Source organism: Citrus sinensis, chromosome 4 (genome assembly GCF_022201045.2).
Source record: "Citrus sinensis cultivar Valencia sweet orange chromosome 4, DVS_A1.0, whole genome shotgun sequence".
Lineage (NCBI taxonomy): Eukaryota > Viridiplantae > Streptophyta > Magnoliopsida > Sapindales > Rutaceae > Citrus > Citrus sinensis.
The window spans coordinates 19,242,097-19,261,490 of NC_068559.1; the positions used below are offsets into that span (position 1 = coordinate 19,242,097).

At 32.7% G+C, this 19,394-nt stretch overlaps 3 protein-coding genes across 7 annotated transcripts in view; 2 read left to right on the forward strand and 1 right to left on the reverse strand.

Moving 5' to 3' along the window:
- LOC112498888 (coumarin 8-geranyltransferase 1b, chloroplastic-like) overlaps window positions 1-19,394 on the forward strand; it is a 47,108-nt gene that overhangs the window by 11,307 nt on the left and 16,407 nt on the right. The window lies entirely within an intron of this gene.
- The window catches only part of LOC102615433 (tobamovirus multiplication protein 1), a 109,587-nt gene continuing 92,004 nt past the window's right edge, over window positions 1,812-19,394 (forward strand). For all 3 annotated transcript variants that reach the window (XM_052440332.1, XM_052440328.1, XM_052440333.1), the window contains exon 1: window positions 1,812-2,316. The gene's annotated coding sequence lies outside the window, so the exon portion shown is untranslated. The remainder of the gene's footprint in view (window positions 2,317-19,394) is intronic.
- On the reverse strand, window positions 9,171-12,485 carry LOC127901954 (uncharacterized). The gene is made up of 3 exons (XM_052440335.1): window positions 10,069-12,485; window positions 9,882-9,944; window positions 9,171-9,646 (listed from the first exon to the last, which is right to left on the reverse strand). The coding sequence occupies exon 1, from the start codon at window positions 12,410-12,412 to the stop codon at window positions 11,582-11,584; it is 831 nt and encodes a 276-aa protein (XP_052296295.1). The 5' UTR covers window positions 12,413-12,485; the 3' UTR covers window positions 9,171-9,646; window positions 9,882-9,944; window positions 10,069-11,581.

Here is a 19,394-nt window from a genome sequence, read left to right on the forward strand (position 1 = left end):
TCCATTGGAAACTCCGTGCCTTGCAGTGTTAATTGAACTTGCTGACAAAATTGAGTGCACAACAAAAAATCACCATTTTCTATGTAGACACGAAACTGTGTTGTTGGCTGAATCGCGACGCCGGCGCGTTCCGCCACTGATGGCTTGATAAAGTTATGAGTGCTGCCGCTGTCGATTAATACTTGGAAGGTGTGGGATCCAATTCTGCCCTGTAAACGAAGGGAACGAAAATTTACTTGTCCAGCGAGAGCATTTAGACTTAAGATATCGCCAGTGACAGCAGATTCTTCCTCGTCTGGTGGTTCCCCTTCATTGGCCAGGTCGAAATTATCATCGCCGGCTCTGATAAGTAACAAGAACCAGTGACGACAACGGTGATTGGGATTGTACTTCTGGACACAAGAGTAACATTGACCTTTCTCGCGTCTCTCGTGTAGCCCAGCAGGGGACAATCGACGGATAGGCAAATTTGGAGTGGGGAGAAGTGCGGGTAAAGTGTTTGTTTTATTGTTAATGTGTGGTGGTGGAGGTTTTGATAATGGTGGGTTAACACTTATGGTGGAAGAAATTGGAGGAGAAGGCAGGGGTAAAGGCACGATTTTGGTTTGTGTGTTTATAATGGAGGGAAATGTTGAATGTGGCAGCCATTTAGTTCAGGTGCGAGTGTGTTGTTTAGTGTCATTAAATTTGGCTTCGAGCGCTCGAGCCATAGCAAAGGTTTCCATGAGTGTCGCTGGCCGATTAAAGAGAAGTTCTCGCCTAATGTCCTGCTGCAGGCCGGTTATGAAAAAACTGATGAGAAGTTGCTTGGAGATGCCATTAACTCTGTTCATGAGTTCTTCAAAAGTCGATTGAAATTCGGCGACAGTGGTGGTTTAGGTGAGTTTAGACAGCCCGCCTTGTGGATCATCATAAAGGGTAGTTGCAAAATGATACTTCAGATTAGCCAAAAATTCTTTCCAAGTTGTGAGTAAATTGTTGGATTTCATCCACTGATACCAGCCTGTTGCTCGACCCTCCATGTGAAAGGAAACGATATGGAGGCGTTGATGGTCTGGAGTACCATGAAACTTGAAAAACTCCTCCACTCGAAATACCCAGCCGTGTGGATCAGAACCATCAAAACGTGGAACTTCCATCTTCATGGATTTGACCATAGGAGAGATATCTCACCCATCGGATGGAATGGATGAAAGTGGTGGCACTACTATTGGTTGTTTTGAAGAACTAGCCACGTTTGTTGGAGAATCAGGTATTTTAGATCGAAATTCATCAAAACGGACATCTACTGCAGTCATAAATTGCTGCATCATCTAGTGAAAGGATAAGGCTTGTTTGTCAATTTTCTCACTAAATTCATTTAATGTGATGCTCTCATTAGAATCGGCCATGGGAAGAGTCAATGAAAGCACCAATGATACACTTTACTGCTAGAAATCAGAAAAGGTACCAATGATTGAGCACTCTTCGAGCGAGTGACGGCTCCAGAATAAGAAAAAAGAGAATAAGACATAGATAAGAAAGACCAAGAATTTTCATTCATCAACATTCCTTACACAATATTTCTTTTTGGATACATATCTCGTGACTCCTTTAGAGCATTCTAAGGATAAAAACAAACATGAGTTGCCAATTGTAAAATATCTAAATTATAATAACAGAATTCAAATAATAGCTAAGAAGAATTATCCATCCATCCTTGCTGTCATGGTTCACGTGATGTAGTCCTTCATCCAGCCTGGCTGTTTCTTGATTCTCTCATGTCTAGAGTTCAGCTGCGGTTTTGCTTCTGCAAAATCATTACTGGGCTCCTTGTCCACGGGCTTGGCTCCTTCTTCCTCTCTTGGCAAAATGGTCAGTGGATCCAATTTGATTGGCAAGCCCGTATCATCTCACTGATTCTCGGCGAACCAAAGCCACATAAACAGGACATTCGTATGTGTCCGTACCGAACACATCATCATCAATAATTTTCCAATGGCTATTTTCTCTGTGTGCATGTGAAATTACAAATACAAAAACAAACAAATAGAAAGAAAAAATCAACACATTACACGGATTCGAGCTCTCTTTCTTCTGCCAGCCGAGAGATATAATATAATTTAATATGACATAACATTTTACTTTGCTTTTTCCTTTTTTTTCTCTTTCCCTTTTGTTGTTTTAATCGAAACAAACTTTACAGTGTTTAGCAAATAAAAATTCAAAATGGTTCTTGAATCAAGCATCTTTAATTGCTACCCTCCTAGCTTGCTTGTACCCAATTTGGCTCTGGCTTCTGTCGACGGCTTTATTGCTCTTGTTGCGTTCTATCAGGTTTGATTTAAATACACTTTTACTTATTTTTCATAATGGTGTTGTTTTCATTTTAAATTTTTTGCCTTTTTTTTTTATTCTTTTGACGGGAGGTTGGTAATATCGTTGAATTGAATTTGATTTATGAGGTGATCCAACTGATGGTATATTTCCTGTGGCTAATCAATTGATGGGATATAACCTTGTGTGATCTTGGGTTGTATTTGAATGTGAAAAGATGGTGTGTGTTGTTTGCATTGTCGGTGGGAGCTCTGTTATGTGTTTGGTTGATGAGAAAATGCCGGGAGAAGATAAAGTGAATTTGGGATTTTACAGCCATTTGGGGTTAAAAACTTGGAACTCTCTGCTTTAGATTGTTGGAAATTCATGCCAGAAAATGGTTAATGAAAGATTGAATTGTTGAGGGATTAATTAAACGTGTCAATTTGATATTAGTGTTGACTGTCTGGTAGAAGTTTTGAGATATGTTTTTTTTTTCTTTTTCATCTTATTGTGTCTTCCAAGACTGTAATTGTAGTTGATACTATCATACTACTATACTAATTTGTGTTTAAGAATATTTATTGCTTATATTCATTTAACTGAGTTAATTTCTTGACCCGAGAGCCTCAAATTATAAGTCATCAGTTGTTTTCTCTGCACTTCCTCATAGTGTGATTTGTATAAATCCTGAAAGAACATTATACTTTTGCCAATGGCTCGTGGATATTCTCTAGGTGATATTTTGGGACATCAAATGTGTATGCTTGTTTTGCACAGAAGTATTCTCGTGTGAAGCCCTTTTCCTTGTTAGGTTTAGCTTGAGTCACTGATGATTAACTAATGGTTGCTTGGTATGTTGATGACTTTATACATGAAAAAGTATTTTCTTATTTGATTCTTTGTTTGGTACTTACAAGTGAGCCATTTTGTCATTGCAGCTCACCAGAGTTCACATGCGAAATAAAGAGGTCGGATGGACGTGCCAAAAAGTGAGTCATGGCATTTTCTTTTCGGTGCTTAGTTGAAAATTTGTTAGGTAATTTAGATTGTTTCATTTAACATTCTGAAAATAATTGTTGCATGCAGAAAGATGAATTTTTTTAATCATAGTTATTGTTTTCAAACTATTCACTCTTTCATTCTTGTGTTATATTATTTCTTATACTCTTCTCTGTTAAGATTCTTCTTCTTTTCCTCTCCAATCTGCTAACAAGGATACCAACACAGATATATACAAACTGTTTCAATTCATTTTCCTTGAAAAGCTCACAAACTCGTCTTTTCGTTTTCTGAGTGAGAAGAATTTTACTTGCCATTTTGTTTCAGTGTTTGGTTCTATAAGACAATAAACATAGTTTTTGTGGTTTGTTATTCATATGTTCTTTTATGCTAACTCTTTTCATCTACTATTTCAGGTACTCCATCTCATGATTGCCTCTTCCAATTTGGGTAAGAATGAGGAATCAGTGCTCGTACCATGGGATTTTGTCACCTTTGAACAAGTCTTCATTACATTTCTATTTTTAACAGCTGCTTCAGAAAGCACCCCAAGATCTTGAATATCATTTTAACCGTTTACAGGGAATTCTTGGTCTCTTTGACCCACACAACAGAAAGCTTTCAAACTCTTTTTTTTTTTGGCTTATTTATTTGGAATTTGAAATATAATAGAGTGCATATAATGATGTGGGAAGTGATCATGCTATAGATAATCAAGCTTTTTGATCCAATCTCCTTTCAGGGTACCTCATTTATTTTATTTCTACACTTCTTGCCTTCTTGCTACTTGTGATGGGTGGCTTTACTGGTCTCATGCTTGTGGCATTATCCTCATGGGTTCTTCCCCCTTGACTGTGGCTTAAACACCTAGTTCTTAAATTGTTTTACTGCAGGTTGGCTGGTACTGTTAAGTGACTGAAACTATTGCTGCAGCTTCACCCAATATTCTATTTATTGCTGCATTTCTTCTACTCCTATCATTCTGGTAAGCCTTAAAAAAAACTAAATACATTATAATATCTGTTTTAACTTGGATAACGTAGACGTCATGAATTACCTCTCAGATCTTGCATATCTGCCATGCAATTGTGTCCTTGTGAGCTGGACATGTTCGTTGCCATATCTTGCCCTTGTATACTTGTTAGAAAAAACTTAAACCTGCAAGTGTAACATGAAGATTACGCAATATAGATTATAGATATTATTGAGTCAGTGAATAATTGATAATGTAGTTAATGTGCTTATCAGTTTTTTATTCTTCTGTTGGACTTCAGAACTTAACTTGTAGCTCTTTCTTTTGAAATGTTACTTAAATACTACAATTAAACAAACAGGTTAGCTCTTTGTTTTTCTAATTTAATAAATAGAGATTCATGCTGTATACAGCTGTCGCTTACTAGAGTTTACAGATAGCACTATCTTTTTTTCTTTTCTTTTTTCCCTTAAATCCAAAATTAGTTGATATTTCCTTTCTATTCTTCACTTGTACCATCAAGCAGCAGTCAAATGCTGTCACTGTCCTTAATCTTTAAATCACACTTAGGAGAAAGGCCGATAATATCTTGAAAATATGAATTATATTGATACAATCTGCAAATTCTGTGCCGGTCTCCTTCTAGAGTTTTCATATTGAGATATTAAATTGAGAATAATAATATGTGATTTATAGATGTGTATCTGCTTCCATGGGCCATGATTCTATAGGGTCGACCTCTGCCATCAGGCGAATGATGAAAGCTAACTGGACTATCAGCAACAGCCAATTTATAAGTCGCAGATCTCAACTTGCTAAAGTAATCAGCAATGGACATAGATCCTTTTTTGAGATTATTCAACATCATCTAGGGATGGCAAAATCTGGATCCGGATATGGATGTAGGCACATTCAAATCCAGATCTGCATCAAACATTTGGCATCTAGATGCGGGTAATATCCGCACAGATTGCGGCAGTGGCGGATCTAAAAAAATAATTTACCGGGGGCAAAATTAGATAATAGTAAAATATAAAAAATTAAAATTTTGAATATATAAAATATTTATAATTAGTCTCTACGCATTTTTGTATTTTAAAAATGTTATGCAATAGACTTATTATCAATATTATTAAATTTATTGTTTCTTATATAGACAACCAAACTATCACTTATCCCATCCGATTCCAAAGATGATCCTTCATGAGTTTTATTACTGAAAATGTTCGTTCTAATATTTTTATATAAACTGGAAGAATTAACCATAGTTTTTAGAATATAAAATATTTTGAGTAGTGGACTATCATTATTTTTAATTAAAATATATGTTTTTATATTTTTTTAAAGTCAAAGTTTAAATTTTATGGGTTTTACATTTTATAGTGACTATTTTAATAAATTTAATGGGGTTATTTAAAAAATTAGAAAAAATTCTTTTATTTTTAAATTTTTTTTTTTGGCCAGTGGGGGCTTGAGCCCCCACTAGTCATGTGCTGCATCCGCCTCTGGATTGCGGGCCGATTTTTCGGATATTCGGATCCGCATAATAATAAATTTAAATATAATTTTAAATTTAATAATTTATATAAAATAAAATTCAATTATAAACTAACAATCAACAATTCAGCATTAATTCAACATAAATATACAACACCACCATAAATTCACAAACGATAATTTCACAACATGAATCAAACATAAAAAAATAAAATAAATCTAAGGTAAATCGATTTATTACAATATTCTCTAGTTGTTATTGTTGTTATTTTTAGTTTTTTAACATATTTTTCATAGTCAATGAAGATTTATAGAGTTAATTATGCTAATACATATTAAATAAATAATTTAATTTATATATTTTTCAATTGAAATTTAATTAAATAAATAATTTAATTATAAGATAATGTGGAGTTTATTGCCATCCCAAACATCATCTTTAGATGAACCTTCTTAGCGGCAGTTTTATAACCAAATTGTTGTTCTAGGCTAGTCCACAGTTCATGAGAGGTTATAGATTGTTAACACAAGGCTAAAGATTTCAACATTAATAAAGGATAAGAGCCAGCTCAACAACATTTGATTTGCTTTTTCTACACAACATATGTAGGATTTTCATATTCAACAGGATTGGAGTTTGTTGAATCACAAGTGAGGAATTGATTTGGACAAACTCGCGATCCATTAATAAGACTTTCCAGCTCATATGCTTGAACAGAGGAAAGGATATTCAATTTCTAGATTGTGTAGTTTGATCTATCAAGTTTTATGGGTGTTGTAAAAGTGAATGATGAAATTGAGGATGAAATGTTTGTAATTAAGCTTAAAGATGCCACTAGAGTGTTTGATCGATGGCTCTGACACCGAATCAAATTTTATTTTGTAGTATGTGTTGTCTAGTTACTAAGAAAGTGAGAGAGAAACTAAAAAATTGAAAGAGAAAATTCAATGAAGCTCAGATATTATTTCATCACAGAATGAATGCAATTACAATGCCTTTATATAGTAATGTCTGAAAATTTCTACAAGCACCAGATGCTTATGCTAAAATGCTAATAACCTGATGAACAAAATAACATATTACTAACACTGCTCTCGTGGTTGTTAATTGCTCATAACTATCATGCTGACTTAGCAACCAAGTCATCATAGTTAGGCATTTAACTAACTTAACGAACTTGCTAGCATATATTCTTAACAAAATATTACTTAATCAAATATCTGTCTCATAATATTCGTAGTTATTATATTATGCCGATTACCTCCTTTTTCATTTTTTTACGCTGAGAGTGAAGGCAGAACTAGCGCTCCTCAATTGGTTCTTCTTATATACAATAAAATTCATTGTTGCTGTTATCTTCATTACAATGAAGCTGGTAATAGATGATAGATAAAAATCGTAATCCGAAAAGTAGATGATAATTGTTTGATATATCATTTATGATAACGTCACTATAGATTACAATTGTTTTGTCATTTATGGTGGTAATGTAACTCATTTATGACAAAGCTAATGCCCGTCGTAAGCACTATTATAGAATTTACCTATTGCATTCCTGTTACACCACAATTAAATGCGAAAATTCAAATTTATTGAATTTTGGGCTTCTTTTTTAAAATTCTTAATGAAAAATTGATATTATTTGAATTGTATTGTTATTATTATTTGAATTTATTATTATTATTATTATTATTATTATTATTATTATTATTTGAATTTATTATTTATTTTTTACTTCGCACATTCCCAAGTTTGTAAATATGCTCTTAGAAATATAATTTGTAAATATAAAATGAATACAAAATATAATGCTAATAATTAAAAATTCAATAAATAATAAAATCCATGAACTTTTAATATATTGAAATTACAATATCCATTTTACTATACAAACAAAAACCACACCAATTGGTGAAGTAATCATTGGCAATTTTAGTAAATTACCAATGAGTAAGATAAATATGGTGCATTTACTAGCTAGTAATCGGAATAGGCTAGAATTAAAATATGCTGAAATGAAGAATAAAAATCAGAATAAGTTGTTTACTTGAGCTGTAAGAATTATCAAAATTAGAATAAATTGTATTTCTGTTGATATATTTACTTTATCTAAGATTCAGAATGAATTTTTTAAGTCACTAAAATGCTCTTAGTTAATTGTTGTCATTTTTATTAGTATATATATTATAATAATGGTGACTATGATTATTATTTTAAATATTGCTGTTAATAATAATAATAATAATAATAATAATAATAATAATAATGATGATGATGATGATGATGATGATGATGATGATGATGATGATGATGAAAATACTTGATAGAGTAAATATTTATCACCAATAGGCCATTAGTTATTGATATATAAGAAGTCTATCATAAGTACATAATAAATTTTTTAGGGAAAATATCCATCATCCACCTGATTTTGTCCACTTTTTTAAAAATACACAAATTCTAATTTTTTTGGTTGCGCTCCACCTAAACTTATATTTTTTTTCACATTTCCACCTCCATCTGCAAACCGTCAATAAAACTAATGGAATTTTGTCCAAATTACTTTTTAACCCCGAAAATAGAAAATTACATATTTTCCCTAAATAAACGCCAAAATATTAGCTTTGTGAGTATTGTAGCCGTTGCCTCCCAACGGTTACAATTTTGGGTATTTAAACCCATGAACCGTTACATATGCAATGCATGAAACCTCTACCATTCAAGCAAATATACAGCTGCTCACAAACCAGCCACAGCTAACAATCATTTGTTCATATAAACCTGCTCATACACACATAACCCATCATCTACACATTCAAGCCAACAATTGTCTCATTCATTGAAACTCATTATCTACACATTTAAACATCGTAACCACTCAAATTTTATTCAGTCAAAGACAACAACTGCTCAACCATCGCCAAATATCACTTGCTCAACCATTCTTTCAAACACATCATCAACACAATCAATTAAAAAATGGCATCAAGTTATAATTCAAGTTCTGCAGCCAGTGGACAACAACATAGAAAAGTTAAATGCACTCTAATTCACCGCTGGTGTGGTGTGCAAGCATGTGTTATGGTTTCCACTACACCATAGAATCGTAATGCAATGTTTTGGTCATGCAGGTTCAATAAATGCAAGTTTTGGCAATGGTTTACAGCCGAAACTCTCATATACCCTAGCAATAGTGACCAAACAGCAGATAATCAAAATTTAGAGCTGAATGTAGTCCACTTTCGAGCTGATGATGTAGCAAAGATAAAGAAAAGGCTAAAGGTCATTGAAGGGAGGCTTAAATGTATAATAATTATGCTAGTATTTGTCTGTGCTATTATGTTTACTAAACTGTAATATATCCTACAAAATATGCAGGAATAAAATGAGATTAATTATGTTCTATTTGTCCTAGAGCCAGTCAACGTAAATACATTGTAAATAATATAACTTCAACCATAATAAATAAAAAATACAGCCCAAGTAAAATGAGCTTAAATACAACCATATCTAATTATCCAAAAAACAGCGGAAATAACAATTAAACATGTCATCAAAATACAGCCCAAGTAACAATTAACTTCCATAACCAGCAATATTCCGAAATAACCAACAATATTCCAAAATAGCCAGCAATATTCCAAAATAACCAACGATATTCCAAAATAACAACAGATATAGCAAGTTTAAACATTTTTAGTTTGTTCTCGCATTCATGATTACAAAGAACCTGTCACATTTGAAGCTTGAGATGGATTTTCATATTATGACAGTCCCTCACTTGATTGTCCACCACTTGTTCCAACATCTCCAGAGCCAACTTGAGCCCTTCTTTTCCTCGCTCTAGTATTGGAACTTTGACCCGGACCACTTGGTATCTAAATATATGTTACGTTAGTTTAAGAACTTAAACAAGAAAAAAAAAACAAAAAGAACTTAAACAGAAAAAAAAAAAACACTTTTCTTGCTGTCTGTGATGTAGCAGCTTCTGAATCAATTGACTTTGCTACCAATGCTGTCTGTGATGCTTATGTTCAAGCATAAATGAATCTTATATTATGCATAAAACAAATTGGACAGCCACAAAAAAATAAAAATAAAACAAGTCAGCACCTGTTTTCTTCTTGTTGTTGCTTGTTGTGAAGCATTTAATGGCTGAATTGAGGTAGTTGATGCCTACAAAACATGATGTTTGTTATTTAATGACAGTATATATAGGCTGCATATAATAAATAATAACAGCTACATATGATGTATAATAATAAACTATTAAAAAATAATAGTAGTATATTGTCCGTACCTGAGAGTTATGGTTTTTAGCTCTATTTTCCCTTGCAACAAATGGTCTTAATGGATAGGATCTCAGATTATGGTTGGAGCCACCACAGAATGAGCAAATAACAAATAATTTTCTTTTCTTTTTATTAGGCTCATTTTCTGCTCTTTTCCTGGATTTTTTAGGCCTTCCAACCTTTTTCTACACAATTGGTGGATCAATTAATGGTCTTCATGTACACTCCCATGTATATTGATCCAGAAAAAGGCTAAACATCACTGAATATGTGTTGAGGTAAGTCTGTGTAGCAAACCATGCTGGAACATACTCCTCAATTGCATGTCTTGCATATCCAATGGCAACCATCGCATGTTGACAAGGGAGGCCGGCAATTTCCCAATAACCGCAATCACATGTTCTGGACTTTAACTTCACCATAAACCTTCTAGGTGGACTATAGGCTGCATCCATGACTTGAAAATTCAGCTCACCAGAAGCTTGTACAATCATTTTCTATGCAAGCTTTCTTTTTTTGTCTAACTCTCTTACAACTTTAAGTGTCAACTGTCCCTTCCAAGTGGCTGCCTCGTGTCTCCTCTTTGTAAACCGTTTCATAAGCTGACATCTGATTTCTTCAAGCATTGTCAAGCAAGGTCTGTCTCGGTAAGGTAATATCCAGCTGTTGAAGCACTCTGACGCATTGTTATCAGTCTGGTCTACCATGCAATTTTCTGTCATATGTGTGCATCGACCAACTATAACCATTTAGCTCTCTTTCCAGCCATTCAATTGCAGCCTCTTTTACAACTTTTATCTCTGTCATTGCCTCCTCAAAGTCATGCTTGTTACAGCTCTTAGTAGTTTTCCAAAACAATTGTTTCAACTGTGCACTAGCAAATGACTTAGAAAAATTAGCATACACATGCCTAGAACATGCCCTGTGATAAGCAGTAGGCCATTTGTTTGAAATTGTATTAATCAACCATTTTTGTCTGTCACTAACAAACGCATACTACTAATGGGACAATCCCATTATTACCATCCATGCCAACAGCAGCTAACAGTACTCCCCTATATTTACCCTTTAAGTGACATTCATCTACCCCGATAAAAGGCCCACATCTATTAAGAAATGCATTTCTTTGTGTTGGAAATGAAACAAAAAATCTTTGGAATAATACATTGTCGGGTATAGAAACACCATCACACAACACCCTGCATATTACTCCCGGATCAGCTTTGTGAATAGCTGCAACATACTCAAACAGTTTCTGATATCCCTTCGAATGATCCCCAAAAACCTCTGTTCTTGCCTTTGCTCTAGCCTCGATACAATGTCAAATTTTCAATCTTCAAACCATACGTCTCTTGCATAAAATTCTTCAAAAGATCAATTTTCACATTCGGGTCAATGGCAACCTGACTTTTTATTTTGGTGGCTACCCAAGATGGACAGCCAGCCTCTTTACAAGTACCCACAAATCTTCTTGGCTCACTATAAACTGTTTTAATGGCAAACCCTTTCCTAATCATCACTTCATGCAATATCTCTAAACACATGTCCTAATTTTAGCCTATTTTTCCCATCAGCACCCACTTTATACTCATGTTGCTGTATGTCATTGGTCAATTTGACAGTCCCAAGCTCAATATCATCATCAGAAGAATCAATGACCCCTTTTACCTCCTTATTATCACTAGATAAATTATCATCTGAATCATAATCAACGTCAGTTTCAGTAGTGTCTTCATTGTCCTCATCAACAAGAGTACCTACAACAGTACCATCAACTTCATCTTCCATGACTTGTGCATTAACATCATCATCACTGCAATCATTTCTGTTCGAGTAGTCAGATAGTAATGCATCTTTGTCAGATTCACCACCCCCAACAGTAGCTTGTCCCTCAACAACAACATCTTTTCTAACGGTAGCTTGTCCCCCAACAGAGGCATTTTCGCCGACAGAATCATTCAACTGATTAATCATTTCATCAGGCAACACAACTCCTAGGTTAGTCAATAATGCCTGCAGTAAGGCAAGATCTTGAAACTGAGGGTATAGTGCTGGTGTAACTTCAATTGTGAGAGTCTTGACACCCAAAACCTGATGAATTTTAAGCAAAACATCTAGCCCAAAATATGAATCCCGTGCAATCTTAGCCTGATTCTCCGGATTTGTAACGTATAACATGACTTTTGAAGCACAATCTAACCCATATAGACTTGTAATGCTTACAACAGCATCCTTAATCTTCGCAACTGTACAATCAGGTTGAAGCAACCCTAAATTCTTTTTCATGCCTCGAAAGGATATCACTAACTCTACTTGTCGCATCCTGAATGCCCAAAAACAAAAAAAAAACATTCAGCACTGGTTTACAATTCTTGAGTTTTGTTGGTAACTCTACTATCTTCCTATTAATGTATTATTAATATTGCAGGTCAGAAACTTAAAGAAAAGGCATGGAAACAAACATCTAGCTGGATATGGATGCATGTATAGCTATGGGTTAAAATTGTAGCTAATTTTTTAAACATTCTAATTTTGCATGCAATAGCCAAATCTTCCTCGGGGGGCTGAGGGATATGGATACATATATAGCCAGGGGTTAAAATATTTCAAAAAACCATGACCCATACATCACCAACCAAAAATTTTCAAAAGCCCCAAATTTTATACGTAAACCACAGGCAAAGATACATAAGTAGGCAGGGGATAAACATGCATTCAACTATAGTAGCATAATCTTTCATGAATTTGCATCTCAACAGCCGAAAACACCATATTACTCCCCAATTTATCATTACCCCCAACAAATGTGTTACAAATCAAACTAATCTATATTCTAGGGTTTCCAGTAACAGCGAATGAATGTGTTAACAACAATCACCAGACATTGTTTCAAAAAGATTGTTTCATGTGAAAAATTAAATGAAAATAAGTAAATAAAACAAAACTTACTTGATTGTAGCTTCAAACCCCTAAAAAAGCAAAACGTAGCGACTTCTTAACAACTCACCGCTTTCGTCAATGCCTCTAAATCTTCGATTTAACAAAAGATTTGAAACTTAACCGTGGTTCATTGATGAAAATGCATGGAAACTATAGGAAAAATGGCAGGATTTTGTTGCTTCTTCATGCATGTGGTGGGGAACAAACTATGGTTGTTTTCGTTGCTTGCTGTGTTGGTGGACCACTATGGCTCCTTTTTTTTTTTTTTCTTATTACAGATCTTAAACGACGTCGTTTTTGAAGTGCAAGTGAAATTATAATTTTATCCTTATGACGTCAGCAACGTCTTGACGGTTTGCAGACGGAGGTGGAAATGTGAAAAAAAATATAAGTTTAGGTGGAGCGCAACCAAAAAAATTAGGATTTGTATATTTTTGAAAAAAGTGGATAAAATCAAGTGGACGGTGGATATTTTCCAAATTTTTTATAGATAAAAAATTTATCACAAATTTGTCATGCTTTTATAATTTAAGACCTTTTACTCATGATCTGTCACAAAACTCCTGTCATTTATTATCAGTTTTCTCGTGATGTCATAACTTTCAAGAACAGTCATGGCTGAGCTAGCAAGCTATAGATTTAGTTAATTATTGGTTACATTTGGCTTTTCTTGTGTTGTATGCGTTTATGTTTGTTTGGACAGTTTTCTTTTTTTTTAAAATTATGGGAGGATAAGGTTTATTATATTCCTCATAACTGACTATTTGTTTTATCTTTTACTTCAAGAAATTTCCCTCTTTTTGTCGAGGTTTGTTTCAAAAAATTTTACACTATGATCACTAGAGTAATCGGTGTCTTAAGGGCAAGTATATAATTAAAGAGACACGAAATTTATCATGGGCTGGTTCTACTTACAAACATCAAATAGAAAGTTAGTTAAACGGTTATTATTTCTCTAACTCTAAATATCATATTAATTAGAAATAACTTAACTTAATATTATGCATCATCAATTACATTTTAACTTAATATTATGCATCATCAATTACATAATAAAAAATGCTCCTGACTTATTCCACTGCTAAGAAGATATAAAAAATTGTTTTGCACCGTATCTTCAAATTCAAAGTATTTATTATTGCTGGAGTTGGTAAATCTTTAAATGAGTAAAATTATTAAAACAAGAGAAAAGGACATAGACACCCCTAACATTTAGACAAGAGACACAAAACTCTTTAACATTTTAAAAAAGACATTCAGACCCCTATTTATTAACGGAAACTTTTTTTTTAACAAAAATTATAATTTTAACGTGTAATTACCATTATACCCTTCTAGCACATTAAAAAATAATTATTCATTGTCCAATTTATCCTTATATTATTAATAAGATTACAAATATATCCTCATTGCCCAATTTCTCTATTTAATTTTTTGTCAAATTTTCTCTCCCAGACAAATAAATTTAATCCATTGCTCAAGAATAAAAATAAATAAAATTGGTTATTAATGCCATAAAAATAACAATTCTTCATACGTCAATCATTTAAACTTGTATAATCAACAAAATAAAAAAAATTAGTCACAACAATAATTACAACATCTTAGTTGTAGTAAATAACATATCGAATAGACATAAAAACCACCTGTCCAGAAAACATAACAAAAAATCCTTATATCATAATATTGTATCAAATTGGTACTGGTAAACATTACAACAATAACCATAATATTTTTTTTTTAAAAAAAGGGTAAAAGCCTATTTAGTTCATGTATTTCAAGATTAGTGTCCATTTAGTCCCCGTATTTTTAAAAATACCTTGAAACATCTCTGCCGTTAAAGTATTGATACCCCTACCATTACTTTTTTTTTCTTTTGGCTTACTTTTACAATATTACCATTTTCTAATAATTTTTTTGTTTGGACATTAATAAAAATAAAATAATTAAATTACCAATTTAACCCTAAAAAAATTATATTAATTTTTTTGCAAGCACCATTTGCATACTTGATAGTTTGCATACAATTTTTGACAATTAAAAATTAATATAATTTTTTTATTTTTTAGGGTTAAATTAGTAATTTAATTATTTTCTTTTTATTAATGTCCAAACAAAAAAATTATTATAAAAGGATAATATTGTAAAAGTAAGCCAAAAGAAATAAAAAGTAACGGCAGGGGTATCAATATTTTAACGACAGGAATGTTTTGAGGTATTTTTAAAAATACAGGAATTAAATGAAAACTAATCTTAAAATACAAGGACTAAATGGACTTTTATCCAAAAAAAAAACATTATCCACAAATTTGTATGGCAACTCGGACTACTAGCTTGTGAGCTTCCTCTCATAGCTTGTGTGGTTGTTGTTGCACGGTTAGTGTATAAATATTAGTATATAAACTTTTTTTATATAAAAACCTAAAGAAAAAAAAAGCACAAAATTCACATGCTCCATGACCATTAAAAAAAAAAAGCATAATATCTCACCTAGGTAGCATTCTAACCCAACTGATTAGATATAACAAAATAAAATTGATTCATTTATTCCATGGACATCTAAAAATTCATAAAAAAAAAAAAGAAATAACAAAAGTAATTAGCAAGAAATCTCCAATAAGCCGGACAAATTAAGAACTATGTTCATCAAACAACCATAAACAAAAAAAAAAAATTCTCGTAATCATTTATTTATTTTCTCGCACATACATCACATATGCATCAAACATGCTAGAAAGTTTTTATACCACTTTAAATCTATTAGAATTTTTTTCTCAAATCTCAAAAGCATAAATTTTGAATGATAATAAAAAGAAATAAAGTTAATTTAGTAAAAAAAATGAAAATTAAAGAGAGAAAAATTAGTTTTAAGAGAATTGAACCCTGGATTCCACAAGCAAGAGCAGCAACCAAACGCGGCTTCCTCGACGCACGAGCAGCAGCCAAACGCGAGCAGTTCCAGCAGCTTCCGGCAGCGCGAGCAGTTCCAGCACCTTGCGCAGTGCGAGCAGTTCCGGCAGCCCAAGCAGTTTCTGGCAAACCGTGTGAGTGTGTGTGTTAAAGGATTTGTCAAGATCTGGGAGCAGTGTGTGTGTGTGAGTGGTTTGTTCGTGTGTGTTAAGGGTATGTGTGTGTTTTGTTCGTGTGTGTTAAGTGTGCATGTGTTCTGTTTGTGCGTGTCAAGTGTGTGTGGGTTTTTTGGTCAATTCATTTGTTATTAATCTGCAATTACGATATTAACCTTTTAATGATTTAACAAAATAGTTTCGTTAATAAATAAGAATTTGAATGCCTTTTTTAAAACATTAAGAGATTTTGTATCTTTCATCTAAATATTAGGGTCCCTGTGTCATTTTTCCTTAAAACTATAACAATGATAATGATAAAGAAGAATGGTAAGCGCGAGCCACCGAATTCGAGCCATTTGGAAGGAAAAATTTTCAGGTAAAAAACAATGGTCGACCGGAGTTGGTAAATCAAATCCTGTTGCTTTTTCCCATTGATTTTTCAAGAATTTTCGGCATCGTTTTTCAAAAAAAAAAAAAAATTGTGATTGTCATGTTTCAGTTTTCTCTTCAGTTTTATAATTTTTTTAGTCTGTCTAAATCAATGGGATTTTTTCGGTGCGCTTTTTGATGAAGAAATTCTTGCGGCTTGCCACGGGTGTTCATGCACCGGACATCTATTTATTGACTCTTTTTGGCCCCAAACTCTTGTCAATCCCATCGCACAATAGAGTTGTAGCTTACTGGGAGAACGAAAATCATGCTTCAAATGCTTGCCATTTCCAGCTTCTCTCCAAAATACCATCCTTATGTACAACATTCCCTTCAGTCTCTCGTTTCCCCATGAGTATCCTGTTCCATTCTGAGTCTCTCGTATCCGCTGTTGAGTTATGCTGAACTAACTACCAATCACAATATTATGAAAATTTCATCACTAAAGTTTTTGCTCAATGACAAGGATCCTCTCCGTATCTTTTATTCTCTTAATTACTATTGCCTTTCATTGTTTAATGAGTGGTTAAGATTGAATTTTATATTTATTTTTCATTTTATTTACATTCAAGCCAATGTTTTTCCGCTGCCTTATGAAGGCAAGAAGAGAAAAAAAAAAATCCATGCATAGTACAGTAATACTATTAGGTAATAGACTAATAGTATTGCACGCGTACTGTTCTCGGAATGATGCTTTGCATGTTTCTACCAATTAAAACTAGCTAGTTATTTTTATGTTGGTGAAAGGTCACATTTTGATTACCCTTTTAACATTAAAATTTTTCTGTAATTAACCGTGGCCAATATTTACCCTGCGAGGTAAAATAATTAAGTTAAAACTTTGTCGAACATGGTTGAGAGACCCAAATCACAAAAATAATAATAATGACGATTGAATTAGTTGATTATCTAAATATTATTTTATTTGAAATTATTAAAAATAAAGTTTTTTTTTTATAATTAACTAAGTTCATGTGATTGGTGACTTTCAATAATGCAGCTCCCCTTTCTTTTTTTGAATTCTGTTATACACAGATTATTACTGATATTATATCAGACATTATAATTACAATATTTACAATCATGCGAAACAATCCACTTACATTTTGTAAGGGAGAGACTGTTTCACTCAATTAGTTGAAAATTAAGGGAGAACTAAAACTAACCTTCATAATGCTTTTATGGAGGCTCGAACCCTTGCACTCAACATTGTAAGTGCAAGACTTCTCCCATTGGACCAAAGGCCAATTGGTCAGCTCCCCTTTCTTAGATGGAAGGGAAATTCATTTCTAGCCTCAGACTGTGCGGTGTTTATGTGCGGGCTTATTCCACAAGTTCCTTTCTTCTTCCACGTCCAAGTATTTTAAAATTATTCATCTTATTGATATGAGATTTTTATTATCTTATCTTGGATGTGATAAAAATTTTCATTGATCGATTAAAAAAAATTACGAGGAAAATAGTAAAATATAAAATTAAAAAAAATTAACAGTTAGTTATTTCTTTTAATGGCGGGGTTTTGATGGGTTTTAAAATAATTAAGAGGGGGTAATGATATATTTCTTGCAACGACAGGTGGGGTTTTTATCACTTTCTCGGAAAGGATAGAATTGAAACGACAGTCCTCTTGTTTGATTGTAATAATAAACAATCATACATATTTTATTAGAAATATAAATATTATCAGCAATAAAATTGATAATTATGATTTAAAATTACTGTTAAATTTTCGTAAACTATGTAGAACAAAAAAAAAATCTTAATTTTCTGTGTTTTTTTCCTGATGAGATGGATTTGTTACATGTACACAGAAATATGTGCTTGGTAGACCTATGGAAGTCACGAAACCATTGATGTTTGCGAGTGCTTTCATAACCTTCATATCCCTTGCAATTGCATTTGTCAAGGTACATTCATAATTATTCTCAGACACGATCTTTGTATTTTATAAATGCAGGTGTCGAAATCTTTTATAAAATTGTAACACGTCGAATCCACAGTTTTATACAATTGGTGGCTACTAATTAACCCCTTTTTTTTGTTTAATTTGAACAGGATTTACATAATAATAAATATTATTATTATTAATATTATTAATGACATTTAAAATAATAAAATTAATTGTGATTTGAATGAGGGTAATTTGGAAAATATAAAAAATTAAAGGGATACAAAAGTAAATATATATTTCATTCTCATTCCCTCATTTTCATTCCCAACCCTCACATGAGAATGAGATTCTCATTTCTTATTCCCAAATTGTGTGGGACTCAAACATTTTATTCTCATTCCCAAATTATATTTTACCGAGTAAATATGGGTTTCATTCTCATTCCTCATTTCATTAAGTAAACACACCATTAGTGTCATACTAGGGAAAGCAAAAGTGAGTAAATTAGTAAAAAATTTTATTCTTAAGGCCATAATAATTAAATATTGGAATTAATCTCAATAATATATGATTCTGTTTCAGATTAATAATTATATATGATGCTGTCCTTATTCATCTTTAATTTTCCTTTACATGCAATAGAGAATCAAATTAATGAACAACAACATAAAAATTGGCTTACAAATTTTATCTTTTTCTCAAAATATAAGGTGCTTTGGCTATCTGTTTATATGCTCTCCATTGCGTACGGAGCCGCGGTATTATTTGGAGCTTCCTCATCTTTCCTGCTAAGCAAGCTGGTAACGGTAATTAAGAATTGAATTATGTTTTTTTTCAAGAGTTAATTAAATTTAGCCTTTTGATAATATGTGGTCAAAATTAATTTTATCTTATCACTCATATAAGATTTTTTTTTAATCTCTTACAGATAATAGGCCACCCCACACTTCTTTTATTTCTTAGGCATCGAGCTCGAAATGTTGATCTGTCTAACAATGCATCGATA